The sequence below is a fragment of the Leuresthes tenuis genome, unplaced genomic scaffold (genome assembly GCF_036924035.1).
Source record: "Leuresthes tenuis unplaced genomic scaffold, fLeuTen1.0.hap1 SCAF_8, whole genome shotgun sequence".
In the NCBI taxonomy this organism is placed as follows: domain Eukaryota; kingdom Metazoa; phylum Chordata; class Actinopteri; order Atheriniformes; family Atherinopsidae; genus Leuresthes; species Leuresthes tenuis.
In genome coordinates this window covers 7,311,618-7,323,507 of record NW_027325362.1, presented here as the reverse complement: position 1 = coordinate 7,323,507, position 11,890 = coordinate 7,311,618, and the positions used below count along the sequence as shown (strand labels likewise).

General features: G+C 40.8%; 1 protein-coding gene across 1 annotated transcript; it reads left to right on the top strand.

The window, feature by feature from the left end:
• The first annotated feature begins 2,648 nt into the window (after positions 1-2,648).
• Positions 2,649-11,457, top strand: slc17a5 (solute carrier family 17 member 5). Its single transcript, XM_072390626.1, has 11 exons — positions 2,649-2,823; positions 3,739-3,935; positions 5,123-5,356; positions 5,483-5,570; positions 6,277-6,363; positions 6,676-6,794; positions 8,357-8,518; positions 8,633-8,765; positions 8,848-8,995; positions 9,102-9,192; positions 10,136-11,457. Exons 1-11 carry the CDS (start codon positions 2,742-2,744, stop codon positions 10,271-10,273), a joined length of 1,479 nt encoding a protein of 492 aa, XP_072246727.1. The 5' UTR covers positions 2,649-2,741; the 3' UTR covers positions 10,274-11,457.
• Positions 11,458-11,890: the final 433 nt, after the last annotated feature.

The window sequence follows — 11,890 nt, the reverse complement described above, 5'->3', positions numbered from 1 at the left end:
GTTTAGCATGGGAAGTTCATATTAGTTGTGTGTTGTATTGCATATTTCATACATATTGGAGCCTTAACAATAAAAAGATTCTTACAGAAGTTACAGAAGGCCTGTGCCCCGTTAGAGTTTTATGTTCTGCAATGACCCTTTTAACTGATTTAATGTAATAAAATATGTGTGTAGGGCAGCGACTTTCAGTTGATATGTCATCAAAAATCCTCATAAACCTTTTATGCGACTCGTGCAGCTTAATCTTTTTCCTCACTCTTCATCTATGTGTGCATCATTTTTCAAATTTCCCAAAACTAAATTTAAAAGAAGTATCCAAAGAAAGAGATCATAGTTTGAAGTGTGGAGTGAGTAATCATTGCAGCATTTCTTGCTGACAGTTTGTGCCTCTCTGTCCAAGTCTTTCGGTCACTGCACTTAACGTCTTTCTGTGTGTGTCTGCTCGTCTTCCTCTCGTCATATTGCAAGAATTGCAATAATATTTTCTCTGTCCCTCTCTCTGCGGTTGAGACAAATAAGCCCGGAGGCAAACAGCTCAGCTGCTTCTCATCACAACAACAAACCTGTGTTTAAATGTTACATAATTCCCACACATCATCTGATTCTGTGGTTACATGTGAGTGTCTGAGTTCATTTCTTTCTGTACAAAAACAAAACAAAACTAGCTTTATTTACCAATAAATAAGTTCAGAGAAAAGTGCCATCTTGACGTTGTGCCTTCTGGAGCTGCAAAATCAATTTAATTTCAGACTCGTATTTAAAGTTCAACTGCTATTAATCCTCTGTTTTAATATATCTGAATGTGTTTTCTGTGTTACACGAACTAATGTCATATAATGTTATATTAAGTGCGCACACAGTCAGAAGATGCAACCATTTGTGATACATGCTTTTTTTTTTTCAGGTATTTATTATTTAAATATTCTTTATATTCTGTGATGACACTCAAGTGTACTATGCTTATTTTTACTGTGGAGATGCACACGCGACGAAAATGTTATACAGAGAAATTATCCCTATAAATTTCATGTGTAGATTGTTTTTCTTGCACAAGGATTACTGCAGAGCATCTGAAAACTTTTGTCAGACAGTTATAATAAGCAATCTGTCTCTGTGCAGACTCTAATACAATTAGAGACCAGGAACAATGAGGATCACGATGGAAGGAAAGTCACATCTCTTTCCTTAAGTCATGATGGCAGACAGACAACGCTGGATTTTCCTATGAAGAAAGAGGACAACTGCTTACAGACCTCCAAGCAGTTAGTAATACAGAGATACAATTTCATTTACGACAGATTTATTTTCTAATATGTACCACTGAAGCACAAAGCAAACTAACACGGTAAGGAAGGTCCTGCATCTTTGCTTAATCTACTGGTTTCCTGTAATGGTATAATAATGACATGCCAGGTCATGTATGTTATCAGTGTGCATTTTTTGGATTTCATGCGTCAGTTCTCGCCAAGTAGTCCTGCTCTGACCGTAACCACTTCCCGTGTCTGTAAGTCCCGTAAAAATGTAACAGGACAAGCTTAAATCCATGAACGTGAATGTGCCTGAGGTAACACGCATTTCACAGTTGTGCTTGAAAGTTTGAAAACCCTAGAGAAGTTTTAAGATTTCTGCACATGAACAAAGGCATCATTCACGCAAGTACCAATATAACATACACATAAAAATGATCATTTATCAATCATAAATGATAAATAAAAGTGAGCCATTGTAACGAGTTTGGAAATGGTGAAGTATCTGAACCCCTGCTTTCAGTATCTTGTGTGACCAGCTCAATAAATCACTTCAATTCAGCCAACTCGCAACAAAAAGCCAATTCATGGCACTTTAGATAAGTAAACAAAGCAATTCAATGTGTCCTCACATTTTCCGTAAGGATTTACTGGCATAATCCAGAATTCATTGTTCCACCAATAAACATGTTTACATGACACCATTTTGTGTAATCTGACCAAGACCATATTAAAACAAACTTCTCTAAACTGGAAAAACGCACCCAAAAAATGCCATTGGTGGTAAAATCCCAGGCTCAAATGGGCCTAGGCGCTACATACATGCTCTAAACGGAGGAATGTAAGCATATATCAATACAATCAAACTCTCAAAATAGCTGCTCTCATTCACAAACTATTTGGGTTTCTTTTGTCAGAAATTGTGACTGAAAATCAGCCCATTGAGACTACGGGTCAACTAAAACACAACATATGTGCTTGTTATTCAGCTATTTTCAGATGTGAGATGATCTAACACAGAGAAAGTTTGAAGTTTCATGTTTTTAATGTTTTCTCACACAGTTGTTGGTGCTGCAGAGTCTGACATACTCCTGTCAAGTATTTGAAACTGCTCCCGTGCGTGTAAATATAAAAAAAAATTATTAGTATTAGTACTTTTGTTTGACTTAGCTGAATAATTCTGGCACTGGTTATCAGTCACCTAGTTTATAAATTTTTCTGTACAGTTTTAGATTATTTTATTTGTACTTTTACTGAAGTGTATATAAATACTTTATGCTGTACTGATTATTACAAAAATAACATAACTTCTTGTTTTCTCTCAGTTTTCCTTATCGGGGAAATAGAAGGGAGAATTTTGCTTCCGGTCAGGTGATACAGATCACGTGACGCCGGATAGCCGTGACCAGCCTTCGGTCTACAGCTAGCCGCCTGCTGCTGTTGCTTGTGTGTTTGCCATGCAGTAGCCCGTCGGCGTTAACTTTCGGCTGTCAAATGGAGCGATACGGGTCTGACACGGAGGGAGAGGGACAGGAAACACCGCTACTTCGGGGACACGAAGCCAAAGTCCCGAGAGGTGAAACGCATATTAGTGGCTAACAGTAACGTTGCAGGTGGCACACAATGCTCCGTGTAACATATGTTACCTTAGAAAAAAGCTTTAAAAAGCATATGATTCCGAAATTTGTTTTATTTACTCGTTATCAACACAGATGGTGTTGTGCCGCTGTTTTTGGATGAGTCGTTTACACACCTGTCTTCTAACGTACACGCGCAAAACCCCGTCTCTTTACCTCAGTCACGGGTTTTAGGACTTCTGTCCTGCTCTCGTGACATAGAGAGGTCTACCTGAGGCGATGAGGTAATCGTTTATATTCTTTTTACACTGCAGGTTTAGAAGGCACAGAAGAGCCGGATACACTGTCTGTCGCTATGAGAGATTTTGATGTTCATTAAGTCCAATTGTACAAACACCAGGTTCAGATTATGGCTGCAGTGTAAACACGGTATCCTGATACTGTAGATGAAGACAGAAAAAGAGGTGCTTTCAGATAGTACAAACAGTAATGCAGCAGAAGTGCATAATCTTATCCACAGGTATGCAAAATACTTACTACTATAACACCAATTAATGAAAAATTTTTGAACTGACATAAAAATGTGTGCAGATGGGGCACTGACATGACCTCTTGTTAAGAAGAAATCTTTGTCAGTATCATCAGAAAGCAGAAATGGCTCTGAGGCAAAAATAGACATTTTGAGAATTATTAATAAAACTGTGTGAATGTGTTTTTTCTGTTTCTGCAGGAAATATAAGTACAGAGTGTGACTATGCTCATGCTGCACAGCTGGATTTCAAATGTTGCCTTAAGCTGCAACATCCAGTCACCTTTGAAATCATCAATAGAGTGCAACGCACTGTGTAAATACAGCACACAGCTTCAGCGACCAACCACCTCCCACTGTTGTCTTTCTCCCCGCTGTCCTGCAGCTCCAGTATGCTGTTCCTCACGCTACGCCCTGGCGCTGCTCTCCTGTTACGGCTTCTTTGTGGTCTACTCCCTGAGGGTAAACCTTAGTGTAGCGATGGTGGACATGCTCAACAGCACGCACCAGTCCAGTGCCAACCACAGCAGCTCAGTGTGCCCCGCTCATGCCAACCCTGCACGACCCAAGAACAACCACACGGTGAGCAAGAGTGCGACCGCAACTGAGGAGGTTTATCTCACATCTGTCCACTTTGTAGAAGAGATGGTGTTCAGTTTTAGTGGCGCTCCAACAGCTCTCAATCCCCTTAAAATGCATGTTTTCCTAAAAGGGACATATGATTAGTTTTTGCTGTGACAAAACATCCCACGAACATTGTTTGTGGCATGACTCTTCAATGTCTTCCTCATTGGGTGAATTGGTGACCTATGAATATGCTCATGTATGTCCAAACGCGCCTCAGTCACTCAGCGCTTCCTCCGTCTCCTCCAGCTCTGCAGAACCCACTCAGCTCCGCTCACAGTGAAGCACAGGTGGCAGTAAAATATTTATCAGGGCTGCTAAACTGACTCACTCAGCACTACAACAATGAGCTTTTCACATGAGATGCAGCAGACACTTGTACTTACTTAATTGTCAGTGACAGACTACTACAACTGCATGGGTTTTAGTGAGTTTATTTTCCTGGAAAAAGCTTCTGGCGGCATGAATCATGGATTTTTCATGGAGTAGGACAGTGAGAAAACACATATAAAAAGGTAAACTTCCAGTTATGCTGCCACGTACTTGTGGTGTCTCCTGGATGAATGGCAGGGAAAGTATCAGTCTTTATTAGTTTAGTTACAAATTACAGATTTGTGAAACGGCTGCTGAAAAATGAAAAACCGCAGACCTGTGACCTCTCTGGTGTTTTAATGGGACACGGTGCTGTCTCTGAATAAAATGAATTTTAGCATCTTTAGACCAAACGTGGAGGCTTAAAGGATCTGATTTCATTTTGTTAGTTTCTCCTGCAAGTGGTCAGTGTCACTTCCTACAGTGTTGTCTGTAGAACATTTAAAATATAAGAACATTACAGATATTGCATTTATTATGTAACATTCTTGCAGAAACAGACCGACAGTAAGGAGCCAACAGCTGGGAGTTGAAACGCTATCATTGTTATGTGACAGCAGTAAAGAACTGAGCATATCTTTAAAATGTTCACTTCCCATTTCAGAGTGAAAAACCTCTACTGGTGAGCTTTTTGGAAAGCAACGATAAGCTATGACTTACTTTTTTATGCATACATCGGAAAACTCTAAATAGGTTTGGATTAAAAAGACTTGAATTGATATCGTACAGTCAGCAGTTTGCCTCTTTAACCCTTCCAAACCTTTATCTCTCAGGCCAGCGTGTACAACTGGGACTCTGAGACCCAGGGCTGGATCCTGGGCTCTTTTTTCTATGGATACATCCTGACACAGATCCCTGGGGGCTACCTTGCCAGCCGCTTCGGACCCAAGTGGCTGATGGGGTTTGGAATCCTGGGTACTGTAGTTTTTACGCTCCTTACCCCTGTGGCTGCTGCTCTGGGTGCAAGCTACCTGATTGCTGTGAGAGTGCTGGAGGGCATCGGAGAGGTACGTTGGTGCCATAAATACCATCTAACAATCACAAGAGGCAGACAAATGGCTGCAGACTGATAGAAGGATATCTGTCAGTCTGTGCCCCTAATAAGCATTTTTCTCTTCTCATTATAAATTCAGGGTGTCACGTTTCCTGCAATGTACACCATGTGGGCAGCGTGGGCCCCTCCACTGGAGAGAAGCCGGCTGCTCACCATTTCATACATCGGTAAGAGCCGCAGTGTGAACACACAGTTCAGAATGCTGCATCAATTGCTGTCTCATCTCATCTCTCATAGGTCAATTTCATTGTATATCCCGATTTTAAAAATAAGCCATGACTCATCCAAATCAGCTGTCGTTTTCTTCTTAATGGGTCCAGTTCACTGCGGTGTCTCGTCAAAAGTCCGGATGAATTTGATAATGTACTAACTCTGGACTAAAATCACGAGTATTTCCTTACTGCTAAATCTGATTTTAAAGTATAATTGTATTAGATTACTCACTGCAGGCATAATAAACTGCAAGCGGCTGCATTTGTGATGATGGTGAAGTAGCTTCCAATTTCTAAATTTTATTTTTGCAAACTCCTAACTTTATTATGTTTGATTTTTTAACGTTGATTTCCTAAGAATTTAATCACTTCAGTCTTGGAAATCTTTGTTTTTTTTCCCCACTCTCTCAGCTCTGAGATAATTTTCCTGAAACTACAAATGACCCTTAAATCTCATCTTCATCTGACACTAAACGACAAACTGACTGACTAAAACTGAGAGTAACAGATCATTTAGGGATTGTGTTAAACTTGATCAGTCATCCATTTCATGAACACGAAAGCTGCTGCACCATCACCGCTCCTTTAACTTTCAGTGTTTCCTGGATGCGCTCAGCCAGCTGTGGAGCTCAGATGTTTGTGTTTTCTCTTCCAAATCCAGGAGCCCAGTTGGGGACAGTCATAGCTCTTCCTTTGTCTGGGGAAATCTGCTTCTACCTGGACTGGACCTACGTCTTCTACGTATTTGGTAAAACATGTGGGGGGGGGGAGTGGGTGTGAGTGATGGTAGCTGCTGGTTCTCTGACCTCCAGTGTCCCCATCATTGATTAGCCAACACTATTTGAGATGAGCAGTTCCTTCCGTCTGTTCCTTTGTTGCTCTTTGCACTGTGGAAAAGATGATTTAGCAGTTTGAAGAGAAACTGAGCTCAGAAATCCAACTGCTTTACAAGCTCCACTTTATTTACAGTTTAAACGTTGCTGTGGTCCATGTAGCCACATGTCTGTTTATTACATGCAGTGTTAGTTTGTGGTAAAACAGGGCTTGTTTGTGTGTCCAGGTGCTGTTGGCTTGGTGTGGTTCATCTTGTGGTCTCTTCTTGTGTTTGACACTCCAAACACTCATCCACGGATATCAGAGCAGGAGAGACTCTATATCACCGCATCCCTAAAAAATGAGGTACCGACAAACATATTTCTTCTAATGTTCCAGTAGTTCCATGTTGACATAAAAACATTAATGTAAATTGACACTACAGCCTGAGTGCACTGTAGGATTCAGCTTGCAGGCCTCTCCGGTCCACTACAGTTATTTGACACCAACGTTGCACAATATCAGTGTATAACAGAAGTTTATTTTCTTATCAGTCTTGTTCAGTTTTGTGGTCACCATAACCACAGTGAATTTGCACTTTCTGACACACCTGCTATGTGTAGAAAGGCCTCTTTTCTTTTTTTCTTTTTTAAAAGTTGAAGTTGAAACATCGGCTGAATTTCAGGGAACCTGCATCACAACTGTGACAAATCAGGAAAAACAAGCACACCGCTTCAGGTTGGAAAAGCATACCATTTTATGCTAGCAGAGGGGGACGAAGCTAATATGTAAAAAATGATTTCCCTTTACATTACATAATTCAACTAAAAATGTCCTGCTCACTCATAAAGACTAATCTTTTACTTTTCTCTACTATGTGTCACATTTCCTGTCTGTCATCTTAAAAATCAACATCAGAACATGTTGAGGGACGTCCCACTTCCTAAAATGCATCTGTAGGTGAGAGGAGGTCTGTCAGAGGAGCTTCGTATGAAAGTGAACAGGTGTATCCTTCCTGAAGTCTTTGTGATACTTTTGACATTCAAAAAGGGAAACATTATATTAAAAGTAGTTCTAATTGCACAGGAAATGATTCTCAGTCACAATGTGTGCCCATTCTTGCTGAATGTAAGATTTAAGCTGCTCAACAGTCTGTGGTTGTCTGAGTCTCCACATATTTTCAATAGTCGACAGGACAGTCAAGCACATACTCACTCTGTTTATGAGGACATGCTGTTCCAAGTCATGCAGCGTTAACCTCCCAGGAAAAGATTTTACCTTGGTGCTAGCATTAAAAATCAATCAATGGTACCATCACACATATGAATGCTTCCATGCCATACATGACACGTAGAACCACAGGCAGACTTTAGCAGCTTTCACTAATAACAGCCAGACGGCAGTTTCTCCCCAGAAGCAGCTGAAACGTGGACTGATCTGACCACAGAACACATGTTCTCTGTCTTTCTTTGTCCAGAAAGCACTGGCATTTCTGTGTATAGCTGATAATGGCTCGTTCGTTGCGTAATACATTTTCAGGCCATGTTTCTGGATGTAGCAGCGTGAAAATGGTTTTCCAAGTCCATATGGCTTTATTGCTCATGGTAACATGTTTTGTCATGTAGTGCTGCATGAGGGCTTGAAGGTTATGACTACCTTACAGTGGTTTGTGGCTCTGTAGGTGTTGGGAGACCAAAATTCTTTGCTGTCTTGTTTTTTTTGTTTTAACTTATCAGGGATTTTTACACCCTACAAACCCCATGGACGGATGCTCCTTTTGTATCCAATCCTGGCACCCTCACCTGCTACTAATCAATCTGCTACTTGGAACATCTTCCAGCACGGTGCTGAGGGACAAGAGAAGAAGATCTACAAACTGAAAACAGGGTCATAATTAACTTCTGTATTATTTGTCTTCTTTGTCTCAGCTGTCCACCTCATCAGGCCACATCCCCTGGCGAGCCATCGTCACGTCGAGGCCACTGCTGGCCATCGTTGTGGCTCACTTCTCTTACAACTGGACCTTCTACACGCTCCTCACTCTGCTGCCAACCTACATGAAAGACGTACTGGGATTTAGCATAAAGCAGGTGGGAACGAAAGGTGTTACTCAGAAGCAAATTGCTGATAAAACCAAGCAGGAAATCACAATACTCATTGCCAAAAAAGGCCATTCTGTAATGATGATCTCTTGTCCACCACAGAACGGCATGCTGTCAGCTCTGCCGTACATGGGTTGTGCCGTGCTGGCTGTGCTGAGCGGTCAATTTGCCGATTACCTGCGAGAAACCTGCCTCTACCCAACCATCGCTGTCAGGAAGTCCTTTTCTCTCATTGGTAAGGAATGCCGAAGCCGACCTACATCCAGAACACCACATCTTCTGTGTCTGAGGAGGTTTTCTTTGTGTTGTTTCTGCAGGTATGATTGGGCCTGCGGTGTTCTTGGTAGCAGTGGGTTATACAGGCTGTAATTATACCTTAGCTGTGACCTTCCTCACCATATCGTCTTCTCTGGGTGGAGTGTCGGCCTCTGGCTTCAACATCAACCATCTCGACATCGCTCCTTCGTAAGAATGACTCTTTTCAATCGTTAACCCTCTGTATCTGGACATTTAAACCTTCCTTTTTACTGTTGGGGGAAAAGGAATGACTTTAACACCTTATCTTTGGTAGGTATGCTGGTCTTCTGCTCGGAATCACCAACACGTTTGCTACCATTCCTGGCATGGTGGGACCAGTCATAGCAAGAGCTCTCACCCAGAATGTAAGAAACGCACGCACACTGCAATCGTTGTCTTAAAGTTCATGACTTTTTATACTTGCTGGAGTCTCTGGGTGCCGTGACCTCAAGTCACCCTGCCTGACACAGATAGTATCTTTACTTTCCTGTCTACTAGGTTTAGGCTGTACAGGATTAACATGTTTTGGCCACCAGGGGGCGTCTGCTGTTTACATTCAAACAGTGTGTCTGAATGTCATTCACAGCACCTGAAATATTTTACCTTTCATTTGGATACAGTGTAGAATACATTTTTTCCTCCTCCAGGGCATACCTCATTGGTAAGGATAATCAGTTAATTACACAAACAGTGAAGCAGTACCACAATTCATACCTTGAATGATGAACATAAACCGTCATCTTCACTTAATTCCAGTTAAATATCCAGGTCTAACCATAGCTCGCCTCCACTGTGTACGTATCTGTACTAACTGAGGCTTTACGACATTTATTTTAGGAGCACAGTTGCTTGTTACTGACTTTTCATGGGTGGGGTTGCTTGCTTCTGTTAAAAGGTCGATACGGGCAAAAGAAAGGACCCTCGGGATGAGGCAAATATCAGAGAAATGCTCCACGTTTTGAATGATAAGCATATAATGACCGGGCAAATAAGGCAGTGGCGTAGGGGGACATGTTACCGGTGTGACTTATTAATCAGACTGTGCTCTGTATCATGTAAATTAGACTATAAATGGAACATGCAACTCATGTAAACACCATATTCAGAATAGGGTGAAAAGTCAGAATATTGCTATGCATGTACATAAAGACACTCTCCAGCAATTTTTGAACATCTTGTGGGTTTTGTTAATCCATAAGTGGTATATTAGAGTATGTTTTTATGCTCTTCATTAAGTAGAGGGTGTGCAGTATTGTCCATTGTTTAATATTTCCAGTGCCAATTAATTTTGCATTCACTGTCATCTAGAACACTATAGAAGAATGGCAGATTGTCTTCTACATCGCTGCTGGAATCAACCTGTTTGGAGCGATATTCTACAGTGTGTTTGGCCAAGGGACGGTGCAGCCCTGGGCTGTCCACACATCGTACTCTCACGGTGACTGAAGCAAGAGACCGGTGACAATACTCCTCCAGTTCAAGTCTCGACCTCAGGCTCATTCAATGGGTAATCTCAGAAAGAGGCACATTCCAGCCGAGTTGATTATTCTCTTACAACGACTTGATAACAGTAACAGCCACGGTACCGGCAGAGATTTTCTTTACTGTGTCTGTGTGTTCTGGCTGAAGGACGACGCAGACACACTGATAAAGTAACAAATTGTCGCCTTAGATGCAAAAAATTATCCACGATAATTGATCTGTGGAAGAAATATTTCCAATTTACTTTTTATTTTAATCAAGAATCTCAGTGATCCTCCTGAAGTCTACATTAATCAGAAGAATGTTTTCTTGGATGAGTAAAGTTTGGGATTACACAATGTGTTCCACTTTACAGCCAATAAAGAAGTGCCAGGAAGACGACAAACATGCCATCCCAAACTAGACACCAGACTTTTTTTGAGTCGGCATTGTGGCTACGCGCCACTTCCAAACTCCTAAGAAAATGCCTTACAGGGATATTAAAATACTGTTTTATGACATTTAGTTAAGGGATAATGTTAATTGAACTCGTACATACGGGACACGATTATGTTCTTTATCAGTAACATTAAGCTTTTTGTACCTAAAACTCCTTTAGAGATTCATGACAGAAACGACTTCAGATCATTATGAACAGGATTTCTCAGGTATTTTATGGATTAAAAGGGAAGTTTACTTTTTAACAAATGTGTCAACAGAAGTAGATCCAGTTTTAAAAGGACTTTAGCTTTTTGGTTACCCTTATAAAAGTAGAATTCATATTCAGTGTGCGTTACCCCTTCCTACACGATACTGTAAAGTGATGACGCAAAACTCTCGACTTAAACATTTAACCTTGGTTGAAACTTTTGTCAACAAGTAGCACCTTCATCCCAGCTGAAGATGTAATGCACTTGTGCCTTATAACATGAATTTAAATGGTATCAGACAATCCAGTAGTGTTAACTCATCTGTTTACGAGGTACTCCTTACGTTACCGTTTTTTTTCTTATTTCAGTGTATATAAAGAAATTAATCATATTAAAAGGGACTTTTTGTATTATATACTGTACTGTGAGGGAAATTATTATAAATTTTCATCCTGGAAACATTCCAGAAACAAGCCCCTAATCATTGTAAATACATTAAATATAGCCATGAGCAAATCTAATACTGTGTTGAGTTATTTCTTTCTATAGCTTCTAACACCTTCACTTCTCTTCGTACTGATTGGGGAAATGCTTTTACTTTCACTATCAGCCCTTATTGTGAAAGCTGCGGTTTTGTTTACATGATCTCCAATTGTTTAAGATGTTATTTCAACCACATTCTTACCATGAAAGACGACAGTTCACCACTATCCTTCCAGGTTTTAATAAGGCGACTGCATCCAGTAAAAAAACAAAAAAAACAAGCTGCAGCCATTAACATCTTTTCAACAGTCACAGGATGTCTTACAACACGACTGTTAAAGGAACAAGAAGGTACATGCTCACTGAAACCGACTGCTTAAACCTAGAAATCACTGCAGTACTTTCTTACCCGTTTGCTCATTTAAATCCAGGCGGTGACACTGATATTCCACCAGGCAGAGCGGAATCT

Coding starts and splice junctions, on each gene's coding strand:
- slc17a5 (XM_072390626.1), top strand. CDS start 2,742: ATGGAGCGATACGGGTCTGACACGGAGGGAGAGGGACAGGAAACACCG. Junction 3,936..5,122: donor GACCCAAGAACAACCACACG/GTGAGCAAGAGT, acceptor TTTATCTCTCAG/GCCAGCGTGTACAACTGGGA. Junction 5,357..5,482: donor TGCTGGAGGGCATCGGAGAG/GTACGTTGGTGC, acceptor TTATAAATTCAG/GGTGTCACGTTTCCTGCAAT.